Source organism: Cololabis saira, chromosome 1 (assembly GCF_033807715.1).
Source record: "Cololabis saira isolate AMF1-May2022 chromosome 1, fColSai1.1, whole genome shotgun sequence".
Taxonomy (NCBI): Eukaryota; Metazoa; Chordata; class Actinopteri; order Beloniformes; family Belonidae; genus Cololabis; species Cololabis saira.
Window position 1 is genome coordinate 26,554,933 of NC_084587.1, and position 22,305 is coordinate 26,577,237.

Here is a 22,305-nt window from a genome sequence, read left to right on the forward strand (position 1 = left end):
ATTTTGTTTAATTTGTTTTCACTCTATAGTTAAAGGTTTACAATTACTCTGATATTATTCCAATTTATAAATTATGAAAGTTCTTTCAATCACGGGCTGGGGGGAGGGTTAAGAGAGTGACAAATATTCTCTCTACTGCTTTCTATTGCACAAAAGCCTCCCTTGTAACATTCACACTCGTCCTGTTGTCAGTTTCCACGTGTTCTAGCCATTTCTAAAGCCCCGCCCCGTTTGCATCAAACACAGTTTTTCATTGGCCGGTTCTCCCGTCAATCACCGTGAGGTACAATGTGCCACGCCCACACTACTGCTTAGGCTGATTTATGGTTCCGCGTTACACCAACGCAGAGCCTACGGTGCGCGTCGTCGCGTACCATACGCCGTAGCCCTACGGCGTAGGCTCTGCGTCAATTTAACGCGGAACAATAATTTAATGCCACGTTCCATTTGACCTCGGAAGTGGGGATTTCCCAGTTCCTAGTCGGAATTTTCAACTGGAACGCCCCTCGAAGTGGGATTTCCCACTGGGAAAGTGGGAGAGTCTTCACCACTCCCGAGTTCACATTCCAAGATGGCTGCCCCGGTTGTAAACAGTAGAAGAGAGCTCTGTAAAAATTCGTAGCACTTCATTCTAGTTTTGGTCACACTTAATCAGTCGTATACAAGTATTGTTCGGCATATATATGCTGCTATAGTGTAATTTACATTTTTCATGTGGTATATTCGCGAACTACAAACTTGTTTACCTACTTTGTAACTGGAACGCTGATAACTCGGCTCTGACGTCATTCCCAGTTCCGAGTTCCGACTTCCGAGGTAAATGGAACGCAGCATTAGGCTTAATTTCGTGACGCAATCGGTTCCGTCCCAACACGGAAATAAGGGATAGTGACAGGAGTTGTCATGGATTTAAAGCGGTATTACTGATTTTCACTACTCCCGTTATCACCTGTCCCGCACCGCTTTATTATTACTGCCTCACGCTCGGCGTTCACTGCGTTATAGATGGACGCAGTTTCTGGAAATGAGGAGCGAGCTCGACCTCTGTTGTTAGTGGAGTAGCTGTAGTTAGACCTTGTTTTGGGGGTCATGTTTGCTCCGGGACGCCTGCTGCTGCTGCTGGCTCTGCTGCTGCTGTTCTGGGGGGACAAACCTGCTCAGGTAAACTTCTGCATGGCTGTTTCTGGTGTTGTTGTTGAACGCTGTTTATATCCTGCTGTTTATGTGCGGGGGAGACTGAAACGAGCACCTGCGTCTATTTTGGGGCGCCCACAAAGTTGGCAGTAATATATTATGGGAGGTTTGAAGTGTTTCTCCTGCTCGCTCGACTGTACAAGTTGTTGCCCCAAACAGTCTTTTATAATGTGCTTGTGGTAACATTTGAGCAATGCCCTGACAGCACAGAGTGCTGCCCTGTTACCATATGATACCCTGCGTGTGTATAGTCACACACACACACACACACACACACACACACACACACACACACACACACACACACACACACACACACACACACACACACACACACACACACACACACACACACAGAGTTACGCTTCTGTCACATGACGGGGAATTACCACTACATTTACTTTACCTTACAGGACTGTCTCAGAAAATTTGAATATTGTGATTTTCTGTGATGCAATTACAAAAACAAAAATGTCATACATTCTGGATTCATTACAAATCAACTGAAATATTGCAAGCCTTTTATTATTTTAATATTGTTGATCATGGCTTACAGTTTAAGAAAACTCAAATATCCTATCTCAAAAAATTAGAATATTAGGCTATGGGAATCTTAATCTTAAACTGTAAGCCCAAATCAGCAATATTAAAATAATAAAAGGCTTGCAATATTTCAGTTGATTTGTAATGAATCCAGAATGTATGACATTTTTGTTTTTTTAATTGCATTACAGAAAATAATGAACTTTATCACAATATTCTAATTTTCTGAGACAATCCTGTATACTTGCTAATTCGCAAGTATAGAAAGGTCAAGTAAATGCTTTATCAAACTATACCATATGTTTAACCTTAAACCAAAACCTTATCAAATTAAGTATTATATATCTTTTATATATTTTTTTCAATTCAATTTAGTTTAATTGGAGTTTAGTTTAGTTTAGTTTATTTGCACATAAAACAGAACCTGTATAAACAGTAAAAACAATGGTCAAATTAAACATCGTGCAGGAGAGGTGGAAGCCAAAAAGGCTTATGAAAATGCCCCCCCTTTTATAAAACAAACATAACAATAACAACAGCAGTAACAGCAGCAGTAGTAGTAGCTGACTTCAAAGCAAAAACACAATATAGAAATGCATAATATAAAACAGAAAAAGACAATTTGGCATGAAAAAGAAAAACAATACTGAATTATTGAAAGTTAGGAAAAATGATAAAGATGTAGGATAATTGCATGAAAAGAAGTACAATTTAACAATTCCAGAAGCGTTTCTGATCTTAACTAAAGAATGATTTTTTTCAAGTGTTTTTTGAACAAAGCGAGTGAAAATATTGATTTTAGTGATGTAGGTAAATTGTTCCATAGGGATGGTCCTCTGTATTTTAAAGTGCGTTGATTGTGTGAAGTCGGGCATAGAGTGTCGTGTCTGATATGAATGGATGTCTGAGGAAAACTTAAAAACATTCTGGAAGCTGAGTGGCAAGTCATGAGATGAATATACATACTTATACATAAACACACAGGTTTGATAGATCTTCACATTGAATACTTTATTCATTCCCAAAAGGAGAAAGCTATAAACTATGACAAACCACACACAAATCCTCAACACAGAGTTAAGCATCAAGAGCTCCAGGAGAAAAAGGATATCCGGGTAAAGGAGGAACACGGTGCAGTTATTACATCACCCCCTCACTTCAGACCTAGATAATCAAACATGGCACACCCTTGCATTCTCATTCAACTCTCTCCTTCTCATACACTTCAGAATGTGTGTTGTAGTCGAGTTCTGGTGAACTCCTAGGACAGATGATCACATCTGGCCAATATCTGGCTAACTGTTTCTCCGTCACTGTCCCATTTTTTTTTTCTCACCCAACGATCCTTTAGGTTGAAGGGGTCAGATCAGTCACCCTCCCCGAGTCCCTCCTGTTCATCTCCACCTTGGATGGCAGTCTGCATGCTGTCTCCAAACAGACAGGAGACATCAAGTGGACCTTAAAAGAAGGTTCATAAACACAGATGCTTGTGCTGTTTAACGCCCCCCCCTCCACTTTTAAATATTTCTTATGAAAGTGTTCTTTTAATCTTTCAGACCCCATTATCCAAGTGCCTGTTTACCTCTCAGAGTAAGTTACACACATACAGTATGTGCATGTAGTATTAGGCTTTATTATTTCACATATAAATACTGTTGTAAAGATTTATACTTAATTTGATTTTAAATAAACATTCATTTTTGCACATCAGGCCTATAATGCTTTGAAAACCAAAACAAAACTGGGGTTTGTAAAGCTTTTACATCTTTGTAATGTTGACACACATTCTTACAGCACTTCAAAGGGGTTCTTGCATTGAGGATAACAAGCAATGACGTGCTTCAGTTATTATTCTGACCTTTTATTCTGGGAAACACATCTGCAACAGTATGGAAAAGTTATTGCAGTTTTGGTTTCAAAGTTCTTCACACATTCTCTATTGAGGACTGCAGGCCAGCCAGTCTAATACTTCCTACATCCATCCATCCATCCATCCATCCATCCATCCATCCATCTCAGCTCCTTCTTCACCCGACAGATTGTTGCAGAGTCTGCATCACTGCAGAAGCCACACCGATCTGCCTATTGATCTCCCGCACCATTCTTCCCTCATTTGTGAACAAGACCTTCATTGTTGTAGCAACACTCTAGGCAGTATGTGCTCCACGTAGGGCTGGGCGATATGGACCAAAAGTCATATCTCGATATTTTCTAGCTAAATGGCGATACTCGATATATATCTCGATATTTTTTCTGTGCCTTAATTGGGGTTTCCCCCAAAGCATTATAGCATAGCATCTCTGTTAGCATCTCTGTTAGCTTCATTTTTTTCTGAGGCAAATCCTTAAAAAAACAGTCAGTTTTAATACAAAGCCTCGTGCCAAATGTCACACAGGTACCTTTATTAACAGAGGTCTGCACAATATCAAAATGTATAAAACAAATGAAATAAAAATAAACTGCCTGCATATATAGAATAAAAAAGCTTCTTGAATAAAATAAAACAAATATCCCTTTCCTGCATAACAATTAAATTAAAATACACTGTGTAATTAATACAATGTAGACAGTAACAGGCAGACTTTTCCACTGAGGTTGACAGTTGTGCAAATAACAAAACATTTGTGCAAATCTCAAATAAAACATTCAAGTCAATTTGTCACAAAATAAGCCATATCAAAATCATAAAAAAAAAAAATCTTTTTTTTTTTTTTTTTAAATCGATATAAACGATATTGTCTCGTACCATATCGTGTTTGAAAATATATCGATATATATATTAAAATCTCGATATATCGCCCAGCCCTAGCTCCACAACCCGACAGGGCACTCTACCCTTTTCCGACTGAGGAGCATGGGCTCTGATTTAGAAGTGCTGATTCTCCTCCCAGCCATTTCACATTTGGCTGCCAACCGCTCCAGTGAGAATTGCAGGGTATGGCCTGATGAAGCCTGGGCTTTTCCTTTTCTTTCTTTTTTTTTTAAATACATTGATATCTCTGGAAAATATATCATTTTGAGGAAACCATATGATGCTCTTAAATCTTAATGTACATTTCTGCTTAAATGGAGCCCCCACAGAAGTATAAATAATTTTTCCCAAGGGTGCTGATGAGCCCATTCTTTTCATCTTTTATGTGATGTTGTGGCCTGGAATATGGTTTTGCATTTTCTTATCTGAAGATGAAAGAGGTAGAATGGATGTCATCCTGAGGTCGTTATCACATCTGCCAGGGCAGAAGTGTAAATGATCTTTGTTGAGAGCACTGATGCAACTAGATACCATCACAGTCTTGCTGGACTTTGGACTTGCTGCTAGAAAAAGTCTGGATGGTCCTTTTTTTCATCTTTGGTCAGGAGTTCACAGCACTCCTCTCATCCAAAAAAGATCTGGACCTCTGGTTTGTCTGAACATGTTACACGTTTTTACTGGTGGGTGGTCCATTCCAGACGCCTCGGAACCCACTTCAGAACTGAATTAGCAAAAGGCGTCTCCTAAGACTTGGCACATGCCTACCATTGACATGCTCCTTGGGTGATTCGGTCACATGGGGATAGCTGTCCTCTTGCCAGTTCTCACATGACATAGAAGAGCTTCTTCAAACGATCTGAAGTCACTACTTGTGATCTGGTTTTCTCCTCTGCACTCTGTATGAAGTAAAACCATACAGCCCACATGATGACTACTTTCAAAGAACAAAGGCTGCTTTCCTGCATCCATCTGCACACATACACCTCAGTACCAAACAAACCCATTATGTATAATTATCTTACAGACTCAACCCACCGGTTACACCGCCCATGTTTAAAAGCTGCCATTGGTCACAGCCCTCTAACACAAACATTAGATATAGAATTAAACAGTCTCATAAACTCATGATCATCCACACTTTTTAGGTTACCTCCAAGCCCTGTACAAGTCATAATTTTTATTAATAAGACTTCTGTTTGTTTTCATTGCATGGATCACGTGAATGACAATCACAACATGTTTTTATATCATCAGCTAGACTCCAGCTGTGCCGACTCATAACTGTTGTAATGTTTTGTGTATTTTACGTAGGCCAGGTTTTCTCCCAGACCCTAATGATGGCAGTTTGTACGTACTTGGTGGAAAACACAAGGAAGGGTTGATGGTGAGAAAGGTCACAGCATCTGTATCAAATTTTGTTTCTGTGTTGTTGCCATATGATAATGTTTGTTTTGCTGTATCAGAAATTGCCTTTTACCATCCCAGAGCTAGTTCAGTCAGCTCCCTGCCGAAGCTCCGATGGGATACTCTATACAGGTCAGAAATTACACACGCACATACACACATATATATATATATATATATATATATATATATATATATATATATATATATATATTTTATTTATTTATAAAATATATTTATAAATTATATATTTTTTTTTATAAATTATATATTTTTTTTTATATATTATATATATATATATATATATATATACATATATACACACATGTGCATTTGTGTTATACTGTGAAAAGTGTACAGAAAGGTAACAAATAAATGGTTAACGTGTCGTTTATAATTGCATGTGTGTGCGTGTTGGTGCAGGGAAGAAGCAGGATGTGTGGTTTGTAGTGGATCCTGAAACAGGTGAAAAGCAAACAAGTCTAACCACCTCCTCCTCGGAGTCCATCTGTCCCAACACACCCCTGCTCTACATAGGACGCACAGGTATCTCATACAGTTAGGACCTCGAGAGGAGACTCTTGTGGGAAGGAAGGTTGATGTTTTGTTAAAAACTATTTGTCTGTTTTCCAGAGTACATGATTACCATGTTTGATACTAAGACACAAGAACTGCGATGGAATGCCACGTACAACGATTACTCTGCCCCTCCCTATGATGAGAAGCAAGACTATAGTATGTTCTTAAACACACATTACACGCTGATGGAGTGGAAACACAATTCATCCGTTCACTAAACTAACAAATCTTGAAGAACTGGTTATATTTGACTATAGACAGACCTAATAACCGTTCGCTATCTGTCTGTCGGGGCATGTGATGCATGTGAAGTGACTGATTACGAGATCAAAAACATATTTCAAGACTGAAATACAACATTCTCTCCAAGAGTAATTTTTAGACTTAGGGTGTTTATTTTAATATGAAACACCATATATCCTTTAAGTGAGCACGTAAAGTTGTTTACGTGAGCACGTAAAACGTTTTCTGCACTCACTAAAAAGTTTCACGCGCTCTCGCAAACCTTTTAAGTGAGTGCCTAAAAGTTGTTCTACGTGAGCGCGTAAAAACAAGTACATTGGCGTATTTCTGGAACAGGAGACCGTACAGTTGCGCCCTGCTCTGTTTATGAATGGAAATGACATTACAGGATTTAGCTGAGCTATATTTTAACCTGGGACTCCATTATAAGGACATTACCACTTTGCTTGCAAGTAAACAACTTTACGTGCTCACTTAAAGGTTTTACGCGCGTGCGTAAAGGTTTCACGCGCGTAAAACTCATAAAAAAAAATAAAAAATCTGTGTCCCTTTAGGGGCTCCGTACTAATATGGTGACAAAGTTTTTGTATTTTTTATTTAGTTTTTTTTTTGGTTTGCGTCAAAAATTATTTTTTACCTTTTTCGTTTATGGGGTGGTTCAGAGGTCTCAGAAAGTCGGATAGGTTACATCCGGCATGATAGGATTAAAAAAAAAAAAGAAAAGGTTTTCCCATATTCATGTGATCTGATTTTCAAAACCTTTAAAGCCATCGTTTGGGATTGGGAATTGTGAATGGTGCACAGATGCAATATTAAATGTTTAAATTATGTAATTAATATGGTTTTGCTTAGAAATGAACATACAATATTTTATTTTTTTGAGCTTGAGGGTTGAATCAGGAAATCTCTGAATCTATTTACATTATTGAGAAACATAATTCTTACGTTGCTGAAATATTAAGGCATGTAGGTTTTGTTGTAGTTTTTCAGAGATTAAAATGTTTTTCATATCATTGCTCAACGTTACAACTTTCTTGGAAACAAGGTTGTATCAATTGAAAAATTGAAAAAATCTATCTATCTATCTATCTATCTATCTATCTATCTATCTATCTATCTATCTATCTATCTATCTATCTATCTATCTATCTATCTATCTATCTATCTATCTATCTATCTATCTATCTATCTATCTATCTATCTATCTATCTATCTATCTATCTATCTATCTATCTATCTATCTATCTATCTATATATCTATCTAGGAAATAGATTGAGTATATTAAAATCTAAAAGATATCAGTAATGCCAGTGATAAAACTATTTGAACACTTCAAAGAGAAAAATATTCCTCTCTAAACCAGAAGCCTGAAATGTTAAATCAATAGTTGTCACATTTTGACCTCTAGAACCGACCTGCTCTGTGTGCTTCTCCTCCAGAAATGGCCCATCTGGTGTCCAGTGGGGATGGACTTGTTGTGACTGTGGACAGAGAATCAGGTAAAGGCTAGGATGTGGTTTTTACAATGTAAATAAGAGAGTTTTCTTTTTCATTATTTGCTTCTCTATTCCTAAGTAGCCAAGAGGGGCATCAGTTAGTTCACACAAAGTATGAAGCACAGAATTGTGAACTCGACTGAGCTGGAGGTTATCGAGGTCAATGGCCTGCTGAAAAAAGTTCCTTAAATATCCATTTAAATCTATATTTATGGTCAGATTTGGGAAGTGAAATTGATTTACTGCATAAATACTTATTGTACTTTATCATATTTCCTTTTAATCTACTGCAGTACAGAGGAACTTTATTAATCTCTTTTTCTTATTAATAATTACATTTCTAAATAATATTGAAACTTATGTAGAAGAAGAAACTCTTTTTTTTTTTTTTTTTTTTACCTAATTACAAATTATGTTTAAAAATGTAACATTTCCACAAAAATATTAATTTACTGCCATTTATTTGAAACTTTTGTTTCATCGCTTTCATTTGGGCAGGCCGCTCATCAGCAGGGGTCAGCCAAAAAGCACAAAACTGATAGAGAGGCCCGATGCAGCAACAGTTCCACCGCTGGACTGGTTTGAGAGGACTGACTAAACACCTCATCAGCGCCAACTTCATCAATATTAATCACTTTTACAAAAGTCTTGGCTGAATAACAATATTAGACACTTGTCATGTTGCTTACAAAGTCACCAACACTTCAGCCTGTAGCGGAGCATTGTAATAAGGAATTAAATAAATGCAAATGAGCTATGACAGAACGCAAAATGTGGAACAATCACACTTGAGAGCAGCAGCCCCTCATTAGCAGAGGACCTTGAATGCTTCCTTGCTTGCTTCAGGGCAGATGATAGAAGCAGTGTAAAGGACAGACTGTTAACAAATCATCAGGAAAGGATTATGGATATTTATGAGGTAAGGCAAGTATTTCGTAGTATAAACACAAAAAAACTGAGGCCACAGGCTGTAAGGATGAGAATCAGCATAAAAGGACGAGTGAAACCTGGTATTTCACAACTAATCTCTCTGTGAAACACCAAAACAAACAGTTTTGCAGTGGGCTTCATGAAGAAGAGAGCAAATCACCACAGTGTTAATTAATGAAGTGGCAGAGAAGTGCTGTCTGCTTTAAATATTTGGGGGTAAACAAGACTGAACACTTCTGCTGGTTCTCACATACGCCCACCATCGTTGGGAAGGCACACTCAGATCTCATTTTCCTGATGAAGCTTGGGAGAGCCGGTATGACACAGAACCTACAGGTAAACCTCTATAGGTGTACTGTGGAAAGTAGTACCATGTACAATGTGGTTTATCAGCTACACCAAGAAGGATCACAGGGCTCTGCAAAGGCTCATCAAAATGGCACAGATCCGCAGTGTGACTCAGCTTCCTGTAGCTGAGGACATTTCTCGGGCGCGTTGTCAGTGTAGGGCTTTAACAATCATCCACTACTTTCAGTGATTTCCCTCTGGCAGGCAGTGTGATATAATTAAGTCATGCACCACAACACTAAAACAAAGCTTTTTCCTCTGAGCTATTAAGGTAATGAACATTGTCTGAACCCTGCATACCAACCCTGCACCTGCTCACACACTTACTGGAGGACTGATAATCAAAATGTTGTTGTGCAATAATATACAGTAAGTTGTGTGTCTCCAAGTACTGCTGCTTTTACTTTCTATAGTGCGCTTTATTGTCTGCTGCTATTTTGTCTTAATATACGTTTTTTTAAATGGATCTAAATAGTTATTATTATAATTATTGTTATTCGTTTTTTTTACTGAGGGAGTGGTATCTAAATTTTGTAAATGATGGTCTGACCCCTTAATACGACAATAAAGTTATGACATAAGAGAGCTGAGATATTTTTTCTTTATCAGTCAACAACAAAAATAATCTGAAAATACATAAAAATACAAGTTGGATTCTGATCTGTTAAGTTAATTCTCCATCAATAACAACACGTTTTCATTGTATTTATCTTAATTGCATGAATAATGTAATACTATAAATGTAATAGTTTAAGTATTATCTGGCTGTAAAGGCTGAATATTTCTTCCACTACTGACAAAAATCACACTGACCTGACTGACTCTCTGCTGATGGACATTACCATACATTAACAATATATATATATATATATATATATATATATATATATATATATATATATATATATATATATATATATATATATAAAAGAGCAGAATAAGATTGCATAACTTTAAATCTCAGAACAACAGAAAACTGTTTCAAAATATTAAACTGACTGCTCCAACACCCCCTCAGTCATCGTAACATGAATGTTCAGGGACTTCAATAATAGACTTTTAATATAAAGCTGCAATTGGAAACCAGGGACACAATATCACCTGAGCACTTGTCGGAGCGTACAACTGACGTGCCTGTAGCACAACGCTGGCGTCACAGGAGGAAGGTTCCCGGTTTGAATCTTGTTTGAAACTGTTCTGGTGTTTGGCCATCTTGTTTTTCCAGGTGACGTCCTGTGGAGTCAGAACTATGGTTCTCCTGTTGTGGGGGTGTACCTGTACTCGGGGGACTCGCTGAGACATGCGCCTCACCTGTCCATCGCCATGGAAACGTTGCGGTTCCTCACCTTTTCCTCTGCCAAGGAACAGGCAGAAGCACACTCCACCTTGAAGTGGAGCTATCAGTTTGTGAAAGAGCAAGCCACCGCTCAAACGCAGCTAGTGTAAGAGAGATTTATGCTCCTGGCGTAATGATCTGGGTGTCTTATTGACAATCATTGGGGGGTGACTAGGAGAATCGTGGAAAATACAAAGCTTAGGGTTTCCCCGCCTGTCATTGTACTCGGTAGCGTTTGTCAATGTTCAAATCAAACTGTAGAAATGAAATGATGAAATGAAATTAACTTAGAAAACAGAGGCGTAGACCCCCTGAGTAGTTCTCTTTATCAGGATACCGCTGATAATATTTTGCCATATTTCAGCATTCACTTGCCAAAGGCAAAACAGCAGCTTAGATTTTGTTTCTTTTATTACAGCAACAGTGAGATGAGAGGAAATGAAAAAACACAAAAGAATTAAGCAAAAGTCCCATGACTCAAATAGAAGAAGACGCGCTTCAATGATCTGATTTAAAATCATAAAACAGTTTTTCTTTCCAATGAATTTTTTTCATGTGTGATTTTGCCTTTATGGGGAAACAGGGGACTGACAGGAAGCAAAGGTTCTCAGGTGCAACTGAACAAAAGCTGTTATATCTTATTATTGTCACGCGCTTTCACTTTAAATTAGTGGTACTTTTGTGTATACTTTCACAAAGTTGCTTACAGCCTGAGTGGGTTTTCTTTTAATGATTTTAACCTCAAATGCATACATTTGTGCGACAGTGGTGAAAAGATTTCATCCTTGTAAATAACTGAGATTTAGGTTTGTGTCACAGATCCAGTTTATTTGATAAAACTCAGTTGTTTACGCACATTCCAAAACACCAGAACACGATCAGTAAATCAGTTTTTATTTCCTTCAGACCCACTCTCTATGTAGGGAAACTGGACTCCCACTTTTATGCTTCAACTTCTCTTGTCCACCATGGAGTCTCGTTGGTGGTGAGTGCAAATGTATTATCTATGTTTATAACACATTAATGCAGTCTCATCGAGGAAACATGATAATACTTTGCTTCAATTAAATATAAGAATAACACAGTGTTCTGGACCGGGTGAGGCGTATATGAGGAACGGTCTGTTGGGATGATAAAGTGACTGGTGTTTTGCTTCGACAGCCTCGGGGACTGACGCTGGCCCGGATCGAGGGTCCAGTGACAGCCGGAGTGACGGTCAGTGAGAGAGGGGAGTGTGAGATCACTCCTTCCACTGATGTGCGCTATCCACCAGGCACCACAGACAGCAAGAGAAACCACTGGCTACTCATAGGTAAGGTTACACAAACGCACTCAGCAGCCACAGATGCCTTATTTCATTTTTTTTTTTTTTTTTTACCCTAATCCATGAGCGCATTTAAACATGAATCATTAACACAAAACTGGACGCTAAACAGAACATGGACAACAGAACACGGAATGAGAATATCATTTTTGTCAGACGAGGGGGTGCTTTTCACGGCAGGGGTGCTGAATACGGCACAACACCGGGGTATGACTGCAGAACAAGTATAGGCGCACAATGAGAAACACTTTTTTCTCCATGAAAACACGTGATTTATTTATTATCACAAATAAAAAAATGAATGTGCCTCCTGTGGCAACCTTTTGCTGAATAATACTCGATTTAACATTCAAATAAAATATTTCTCCTTTTGCGTGTGGAGATTAGCACCTTCCTTTCGAACGTATTAAATACAGACGCAATCACAATCCACGCAAAAACTTTCAGGCTTGGTAAATCTCATTGCGCCTGGTAAATGGACCAATTTGCATCTTCCCCTCCCAGTATTTAGCGATTACTGGCGGGTACGCCCCATATTGATTATTCATCAGGGCAAAAGTACTAAATGGATTGCGTGTGCTATTTTGCTCATTTGAGAGACGCAGTCCTCTTTGCACGCTGTTAGTAGATCAGCTGGCACTTTGGTTTGCGGGTGCTGTCAAGTTTGCACACGTTTTTACACACGCAAACCTTTAGTAAATCGGGCCCAGAGAGTTGCACTGTAAAAGATCTTTAAATAAAGTAAACATGCCTTGTGTGCTACAAACTGCTCCCAAACACGAGGGGGTGAACAATACCTCTAAAACAATTAAATTGGCTTTGTTAAATGTTAAGTCTTTAGCTGGGAAAAAAAATTTAATTAATGATTTTATCACGAGCATAGCCTGGATTTTGGTATTTAACTGAAACTTGGTTAGACCAAAATAACAGTGCAGCTGTACTCATGGAGTCGACCCCTGCTGGTTATAGTTTTATCAGTCAGGCCAGAGTGAGCAGGAGAGGAGGGAGGGGGGTCACAGTCTTATTTAATGAATCATTTCAATGGAAGCAGTTAACTCTGGGATGTTTTCAGTCTTTTGAATACGTGGCTGTTCAGCTGAAGGCCTCATCCAGTCCTGTTTCTGAATGTTTACAGCCCCCCCACATACTGGGCAGACTTTTTTGATGACCTGGGTGAACTGCGGATCTCAGTGAACTGCTGATCTTTGTTGATTTTGACCGTGTAATCATTGTTGGGGATTTTAATATCCATGTGGACAACGCTCTGGACAAATGGACTAAAGACCTGAGTAACACTCTGGACAACTTTGGGCTGACTCAGCATGTAACTGAGGCCACAAACAATAGGGGGCACTTTGAATCGCCTTGTTGTTGAATTGTGCTATAGAAATAAACTTGCCTTGCCTTAAAGTCAAGTCTTCATTTAAACTAAGAACAAATATTGGCAAAAACATTATGATGATGATGATCCTTTAGCTGACAAGTAAAACATGGGTTAAAGCAGCTGTTGTTTGGTGCTCCAGGTCACCACGAGCTCCCTCCAGTCGCCCACACCACCATGCTGAGGGACTTTCCCGTAACTCTGCAGCATTCTGGTGAGACTGTCATCCCCCCTCGATCATCTGCATCTCCGGTTTCCTCTGCCTCCAACTACCATCAGCGCTATGTGAGTCACGGCTTCTGCTGCAGATTACACCTGAGAGCGCAGACATCACCAGAAAAAAAATTAAACAGACACTCTTCAGCAAATGTATTGGTCACTGTCTATTTTAACCTATTTCACGCTACTGTATGTCCTGTAAGCACATATTACTTTCTAAAAAGTGAGGAATATAGTGAGAGATTACAAATACCGTATTTTCTGGACTATAAGCCGCTACTTTTTTCATAGGTTTTCAACCATGCGGCTTATACAAAGGTGCAGCTATTCTGTGGATTTTTCTTCCACCGCTCGGGCGCTCTAACCGGAATTAAAATCAAAACTAAGACAAAATAAATGCAAAGAAGAATACGCTACTTCTTTTTTAGCAGATAGAAGTAGGTAGAAGCAGATTTCAAACAGATAAATAGATAAATAAATACTGGTTATTTTCTCTTGGTTCTGTCCAGTTTTAATCAGCAAAGTTGCTGCCGTGTTAAAAGACACTGTTAGGAAAGGATCTATTTAGGTACAAACATGTACATCATTTACAGTTCAAAATGGTTCTGTACATGTAGTAAATATCTAATCTAATAACATAAATATTTGCGGCTTGCATATCTTTTTTTTTTTAAATAGAGCGGATGCAGCTTATATACAGGTGCGGCTTGTATATCTTTTTTTTTATTGTTTTTTAAAAAATAGAGCGGATGCGGCTTATATACAGGTGCAGCTTTTAGTCCAGAAAATACGGTAGATGTTCATCATGTATCTATTGCTTCTTGTCGTGTGTTTCAGTTCCAGACAGTTGCCGATCGCCACAGTGACACTAACGCTGACAACGATGGGGCTGATGGCAGGACGGCAGGACCGGTGAAGCAGCAGGCCGCTGTGCTGCCCATCTATATGACTCAAGACCGTCTGACGCTGGCTGTACTCACACTTTTGCTGGGAGGATGGCTTGCCTTCGTGCTCACTTATCCCCTTGTGAGTGTATGTGTGCCTGTCTGCATGCGTTAAGAGCTCAAAAGAGCTGTTTTTTAAATTGTGGAAAATCTCTGTGTGCAGTCACCTCTCTCTTTCTGTAGGCTGTGAGACGGGCCTGTCGCCAGTTGTATACGATCACTCATATCTACTCATAATTATAGACGTGAAAACCCTTTGGTGAAATCTTTTGACATAAATTGAGCTTCTCCTTTAAATGTTACTGTTGCAAGGAATCATTGAAGCTTCTTTCCCTGGAATTTTAATAGACAGATTAACTTTTATTATCTCCTGTGCCTGCTGAAAAAAGTTTATCACAGCCATAAAACAGTGGCTGCAGCGATGGACGCTTAACTGAACAACAGCCTAGAGGGAGGATGAGGGATCTGCATGTTGTAATTGGACATTTTCCTTCTCCTTTAACCTACCCTGTATCTCTGTGTGTTTCTGCAGCGTGCAGCCCAGCAGCTGAAAGCTCAAAGGCAGTTGGAGCAGGCTTTTGAATCTCGCCTCCAGCACATGCAGACTAATTTGCAGACCAACGTTCAGACAAACAGTCAGGCAAGCACCTCTGTATCTGCAGGCAGAACTCTGTCTACTGACACAAATGGCAGCAGAGGTATGCAACTTTTAAAAGAAAGTTCAGTTGTTCAACATTTCTCCTTGCATGTGAATGAGGAGCACATTTTAAAAGCGCTTTGCAGAACTGAGGCAAGGTGAAAAGTGTGCTGTGTAGCTGCAGAGCGTTTATCATTCTGATTAGACATTGTCCAGTTAGTTATATGTTCAACTGCAACAGAAAACATTCACCATGTGTGTCATCACTTTTCTGTATCTAGACTCTCCACGTGCATCAAATGATGCTTCCCCGAGTCATCACAGTCACTGCAGTAGCATCTCTGATTCCGAGAAAAATGACACAACAAATCGCGAAACCACGGCAGGTAAGTGTCAAGACTTCATACAACCCCAGTTCCAAAATATTTGGGACGCTGCGTAAACTGTAAATTAAAAACAGAATGCAAATCACTGTATTTTGCTTTTTTGATATTTTACATAATGTTTTTGGAATTTGTGTTGTATTCAATATTTATAATCAATTTTTTGTTTATATCATATTATTCTGTTTAAATCTGTGTTATTGTTTACATCAGAACATTAACATTACATTACATTAATTTCCTCCCAACATTTTTCAGAAGGAAACAGTGAAGAAGTGATGGTTGGAAAAATTTCCTTTGCCGCCTCTGACGTGCTCGGACACGGCACAGCGGGAACCTTTGTCTTTAGGTACAGTTTCTGTATTTTATCATAAGGCTGTTTGAGCTGTTTGTTAAACCACAGCTCCCATAATAAAAAAAAATTATTAACAACAATTACAGGTCTTACATTTGTTTCTCAGTGTTGTTAGGAGGCACTCGGCTCCAGGGTTTGATAAGAGCAAAAAGGAGAGCAAATAGACCAAGTTTAATAATCCTAAGATTACTTTATGTTTCGACTGAAAAAGAAAAAACAAAAAAGAAAGAGTCTACCTTCCCCACAGATCACAATGCTGCAAGAGGTCATATTCTACTATTTACAGTGTTTCATAAGGGTGTAGACCTTCTAGGGCTGGGCGATATATCAAGATTTTAATATATATCGATATATTTTCAAACACGATATGGTACGAGACAATATCGTTTATATCGATTTAAAAAAAAAAAAAAAAAATGTTTTTTTTTTTTTTTTTTACATTTTTTTTTTTAATGATTTTGATATAGCTTATTTTGTGACAAATTGACTTGAATGTTTTATTTGAGATTTGCACAAATGTTTTGTTATTTGCACAACTGTCAACCTCAGTGGAAAAGTCTGCCTGTTACTGTCTACATTGTATTAATTGCACAGTGTATTTTAATTTAATTGTTATGCAGGAAAGGGATATTTGTTTTATTTTATTCAAGAAGCATTTTTATTCTATATATGCAGGCAGTTTATTTTTATTTCATTTGTTTTATACATTTTGATATTGTGCAGACCTCTGGTAATAAATGTACCTGTGTGACATTTGGCACGAGGCTTTGTATTAAAACTGACTGTTTTTTTAAGGGTTTGCCTCAGAAAAAAATGAAGCTAACAGAGATGCTATGCTATAATGCTTTGGGGGAAACCCCAATTATGGCACAGAAAAAATATCGAGATATATATCGAGTATCGCCATTTAGCTAGAAAATATCGAGATATGACTTTTGGTCCATATCGCCCAGCCCTAAGACCTTCACTAAAACAACAAGTATATTAGTATATCTGTAAACCAACGACGGGTACCGAATCTGTGATTCTGAACATGATAAATCAGGTTTGGAAAATAAACAAATTAATTAATGATAAGATGTTTTCTTGGACTTCAGGGGTAAATTTGATGGACGCCATGTAGCAGTTAAGCGAATCCTGCCCGAGTGTTTTGAGGTAGCTGAGCGGGAGGTGCAGCTTCTCCGGGAGTCTGACACACACCCGAACGTCATCCGATACTTCTGCACAGAGAGAGACCACCTCTTCACTTACATTGCCATCGAGCTGTGCGCTGCAACATTGCAACAGGTCAGCACTGTTAAGCTTTGTGCATGGAGCACAAACTAGATTAACATCACTTAATGAGAAACAAAATCCTCTTCTGTTGCTGTTCCCCCTGTAGTATGTGGAAGACCCATCCGCTTTTCCTGACCTGAGTCCTATAACTCTGCTGGAACAGACCATGTGTGGCCTCTCGCACCTCCATTCGCTGAATATAGGTCTGAGACAAGATCCTAAATGAATCATAATCACATTAAAACTACATGGGATCTTTGATTTGCTTGCTTAAAAACAATTCTTCCATCTCTTCCTCATCTAGTCCATCGTGACCTGAAGCCTCGAAACATTCTCCTTTCTGGTCCGGGTGTCTTTGGTAAAATCCGAGCTCTCATCTCAGACTTTGGACTCTGTAAGAAGATCCCAGACGGCAGGTGCAGCTTTTCTTTGCAGTCTGGAATACCAGGAACTGAAGGCTGGATAGCTCCTGAAGTGCTGCGAGATACACCTGGAAATAAACCAGTAAAGTTCACATTCACACTTCCCACAAGTCAGAATTGATTCTTTAAACATAAAGCAAACATCCAGCAAAGTTGACAACCAACTTTGACTATTTCAATCATGTTTCTAAAATGTTCAGTTCAACGTTGTGACTGTTTCTCCCATCTTCTCTCCAGACGGCAGCAGTGGACGTGTTCTCAGCAGGCTGCGTGTTTTACTACGTGGTCAGCAGGGGGCAGCACCCTTTTGGTGATGCACTCAGACGACAGGTCAACATCCTGTTAGGAGAATATTCACTCTCACACTTTATGGAGGATATACATGGTGAGCCCAGGCCTCTTAGTCTGCTCATGTCTTAATATCTGCAGAATCAAGACACGACAGTTACAGTAAATGGTAGTGCAGATGATCAGAAAAATGTCTGTTGATGATCAAAATTTCAACAATTTTGCTGCAAAAAAGTTACTAATTAAGTCAAAATTGCTGTTAGAATCATAGATCTCGTTAAATCAAAGTGCAACTTTAAATGATACACGAATAACCTGCAGAACATATTCGTATCGTTGTCCTGTCAGATGACGTGATAGCTCGGGATCTGATTGAACAAATGATCAGCCCTGAAGCAGAATCACGACCCTCCACTGAGTGTGTGCTTAAACATCCGTTCTTCTGGAGCCCTGAGAAGCAGCTTCTCTTTTTTCAGGTGTGTTAAGTACAGTTCTGTGCAATTATTTGCTCATGGATGCTCAAAGTTTCTCCGAGGTTACCCAGCACTCGCTCTTCATAGCGTCCAGATTGTTTTTACTGTAATCCAGAGGGGTGTGGGCAGCGGATTAGTCTGTTTGATTTCTCCAAGTCTTTCTTGTGTGTATTTGTCTTGACAGGACGTGAGTGACCGCATAGAGAAGGAGCCAGCAGACAGTCCAGTTGTGGTCAGATTAGAAACAGCTGGTAGAGCAGTGGTCCGAACCAACTGGAGGATGCACATCTCTGTGCCTCTGCAGACAGGTACAAACATGTGGAAATAAGGCAATTTAGAAGCATATAAGTGCAAACTTTATCTCTGTGCAGGAAAACAGAGCTATCAGAGGTCTGCAATCAATCTTTTCTTATGTACACTCCAGATTTGAGGCGGTTCAGGACATATAAAGGAAACTCCGTTCGAGATCTGCTCAGAGCCATGAGGAACAAGGTCAGCTTTCACGCGAGAATCATTATCATGTTGACCCTTATTTATGCTTTCAAACTTTAAATTTGTTTTTGCACTTGAAACTTTGCAGAAGCATCACTACCACGAGCTGCCACCAGAGGTGCAAGAGACTCTCGGTGAGCTGCCCGAAGGCTTCGTCAGCTACTTCACCTCACGATTTCCACGGTTACTGATGCACACACATGCTGCTCTGCACATTTGTGCCCATGAAAGGCTGTTTCATTCCTACTATCAGCCCCCCAAGGATAAATAACTTTGTCATCACTCTGCACTCCGTGTTCCATGTGCACAGAAACAGAACTGGTTGAAAGTATCCAATTATTGCTTTTGTAAAGCCCATCTTGTGTTTTTCTTGCCCCGAGGGGTCGGGTCAGGTGGGGTAGGGGTTTTGGGGGGGGACTGCAATGCTGTGAAAAAGTTTTTATATGCCTTTGGTTGCTTTTATTGTATTTATTCGGCTCTTTTTCACAGAAACTCTCTGGGCCTCTGTGAACATTTATTTTATGGAAATGGCACCTAAAGCATTTCAAATTTAATTTCGATTGCATTACCAGTTTTTTAAATACAGTTTGAATCTGTGCCCGAAACATATATTTAAATTATATATTTCAAAAAATGAAGACCTCATGTTTGGTTTAAAAAGAGTTTAATTTGGAGGAACGTATCTAAGAGAGTAAAATGAACCTGAGAAGAAATTGAATAAAATCTTTAAATTTCTTGTGTTGTAATGCAAGCTTTGTGACAGCACTGTACTTTTTTTTTCTTTCTTTTTTTTTTTTTTTTTTAAATAACTGCACTGTAAATTTCTAAGACACTGGAGAGTTGGTTTCATCACCAAAAAAGAGTAAATAGAAAGGTCAATAAAGTGTATGATGAGCTTTACAGTGTTCCCAGGCTTTATGTCAGAAATTAAAAACCATATTGTCCTTTTAACGGTTTTACCGTGGTTCCTGTTGCGCCCCACTGCTGTGCCACTGACTCTTTTTTACTGTTTGTAATTAGGTGTGCCAGCACATACACTGTTGTTTGTTTAGATATTGACACTTTTATTCAGAAAAGATAGTGCACTTTGTATCACAATTAAAGATTCAATTAAAATACAGGAAATAATCTTCTGATAATTTGATTCCTGACCATGTCAGTGGGAGATAATGTAAAAATGTCAAATTACAGACCTGTGTGGACAGTAGTATATTCTTTGTCCTTTGTGTTACGTTAAATTGCATCACCACTCCTGACTTTTGCGTGACAGTTGAAGGGCTTTGCCGCCAAATAAAACACCAGATAAATGCTACATACTTGCTGAAACAGCTGACTACAGGTTTGTTTGCAGTTTTGCATATGATCAATATTAAAAACTCAAACTTTTAATCTTGTTTTTTTTTTTAATTTGTCAATTAAATTGATGCTTTGGGTGTGCCAAAGAATAAAGTCAAGACGCCTCAACAAGCCTTGTCTTCATTTTAGAGTTGGTGACAGAAAAAAACTATCTAAGATGAGTCTGTTATCTTGAACACAACAGTTGGTTTTACTTCACTCCTTAATTGCTGTAATAACCTGTCCTGCTTGGTTTTAGTCGTTAAAGAGTCTGAAGATTATAACTTACCACCAGGATGGCCTTGAATTAGTCTGAAGTGGATTTGATGTGCTTTTATTTGTTATTTTTCTAACGTCGTCAACATATTCTTTTCAATTGTTCAGCTGAAAAAATGTTCCAATACAGCGCAGGGTGTTCTTATAAAAGGTTGAGCTTGATGAGACTTAAAGTAAGATATGTTTAAAGTAAATAGGATTTACTCGGGTGATTTTAAGGCTTTTAAGGATTGACATGACTATTAACTAGTCTCAAAGTCATCTAACAAAATAACAAGCCTCCAACACCACCCTCCACCTCAGAAAAGGGGGTGCTCTGTGGGCGCTGAGTGCGTGTTAGTTCCCCCATGACTTCAGCGCCCACACCCTGGGTGGGGTTTGGAGAAAAGGTCTTTCTGTGTGGAGTTTGCATGTTCTTCCCGTGTTCCCTTGGGATAAAGAAGCCCCACCCTGTCTGGTGAAAAGAGGCAGCCTGCTCACTCCTCAAGTTAAGGATGAGACTGAGCTCAGTGTTCTGTGGAACTCATTAGATAACGACCTTAAACTAGCAAACTCAATAAAAGCATACAAGATATTATTCAAAGCAACGGTAATGGACACATATATAGGAGCACAATAAGCAAACAAAGAAGAATGCACACATGCATGAGATGAAATGACAACCTAAAATAGTTTTGTCGGTTTCCTTAGCATCTTTTCACTTTCTGTTTTCAGAGCTATCATTATTATTATTATTATCATTATTATTACTATTACTATTATTAAAGTTATTTAAGCTATTATTATTATTATTATTATTATTATTATTACTATTACTATTACTATTATTATTGTTTAGTGTAGCCTCATGATACTTTGTTCTTTTTGTATATTCTATTCTGTTAAAAGGTGGGCAAGATAAGCTTTATGCTTCAAGCCCAGACCTTTTCGGTCAAAATAATCACAATGTTGACCAGGGAAAAATCTGTGTTATCTTGTTTGTTGATTTTTATGTTTGTGATTGACCAAAATAAATATGAACTAACTAACTAACAGTGTAGGGCCCTCCTCTAGAGGGGAGCAATGCCTGGGACTGACTTAGGAGCATTGGGTGATAAGAATGGGAAAAAAAATCGGGATTAAAAAAAAGTCTGTAATGAATAGTAAATGTTACTGATTTAAATTGTACTTAATTTGTAAATGAAACGGGAAGTATCCAAATTACACTGAAGAACTGGTGATCAAAAGATTCTGTCACCTTGGTGTGTGCAATGGCATCTCAATTATCCGAGTCTGAGACGTGGCGAGACTGAGAGACCTGAGGCTGAGACAAGACCAAGACCAAAGACTGTCGAGGGAGGGACAAGACCAAGACCACAAAAAAGTGGTCTTGGGACCGGCCTTGAGACCAAGACCCAGTAGGAAGAAAAATGGGCTTCAAAATCACTCATCAGAAACAAATCGGTCACATAATTTATTGATTGTTGTTTTTTTTTCCCACAGTTTATGATTAAACCAAACATTTATGAATACTTTGATTCTTTTTTTTTTTTTACTTCTTTGTAATCTATGATGTTAAGCGGCTAGCTGTCATTATTTTAGCTACTGCATACTTTTGGTGAACTTGATTTGTGAGCTATGAATAAATACTTCAAACAGCATATTTATTGTTAGTGTAAATATAATATGACTTGTT

At 38.6% G+C, this 22,305-nt stretch overlaps 2 protein-coding genes across 4 annotated transcripts in view; one reads left to right on the forward strand and one right to left on the reverse strand.

Annotated features, from left to right (window-relative positions):
• The window catches only part of brat1 (BRCA1-associated ATM activator 1), a 507,632-nt gene that overhangs the window by 49,434 nt on the left and 435,893 nt on the right, over positions 1 to 22,305 (reverse strand). The window lies entirely within an intron of this gene.
• On the forward strand, positions 876 to 20,848 carry ern2 (endoplasmic reticulum to nucleus signaling 2). Of its 3 annotated transcripts, XM_061719519.1 has the most exons (24): positions 878 to 1,161; positions 3,089 to 3,206; positions 3,294 to 3,327; positions 5,801 to 5,873; positions 5,953 to 6,025; positions 6,317 to 6,439; positions 6,527 to 6,628; positions 8,156 to 8,215; positions 10,716 to 10,932; positions 11,733 to 11,811; positions 11,988 to 12,138; positions 13,674 to 13,816; positions 14,588 to 14,776; positions 15,227 to 15,392; positions 15,613 to 15,717; positions 15,973 to 16,063; positions 17,167 to 17,356; positions 17,451 to 17,547; positions 17,649 to 17,848; positions 18,004 to 18,151; positions 18,403 to 18,530; positions 18,712 to 18,835; positions 18,952 to 19,019; positions 19,108 to 20,848. In XM_061719519.1, the coding sequence occupies exons 1-24, from the start codon at positions 1,090 to 1,092 to the stop codon at positions 19,288 to 19,290; spliced, it is 2,934 nt and encodes a 977-aa protein (XP_061575503.1). In that variant the 5' UTR covers positions 878 to 1,089; the 3' UTR covers positions 19,291 to 20,848. The 3 variants fall into 3 exon arrangements, 2 of the variants coding, with proteins under 2 accessions (XP_061575503.1, XP_061575512.1); XM_061719528.1 differs by lacking the exons at positions 878 to 1,161; positions 3,089 to 3,206 and having other exon boundaries at positions 3,295 to 3,327; positions 5,975 to 6,025; positions 19,108 to 20,847; XR_009782497.1 differs by lacking the exons at positions 18,712 to 18,835; positions 18,952 to 19,019; positions 19,108 to 20,848 and having other exon boundaries at positions 876 to 1,161; positions 17,649 to 17,876.

Coding starts and splice junctions, on each gene's coding strand:
- ern2 (XM_061719519.1), top strand. CDS start 1,090: ATGTTTGCTCCGGGACGCCTGCTGCTGCTGCTGGCTCTGCTGCTGCTG. Junction 6,026..6,316: donor CGATGGGATACTCTATACAG/GTCAGAAATTAC, acceptor GTGTTGGTGCAG/GGAAGAAGCAGGATGTGTGG. Junction 8,216..10,715: donor GACTGTGGACAGAGAATCAG/GTAAAGGCTAGG, acceptor TTGTTTTTCCAG/GTGACGTCCTGTGGAGTCAG.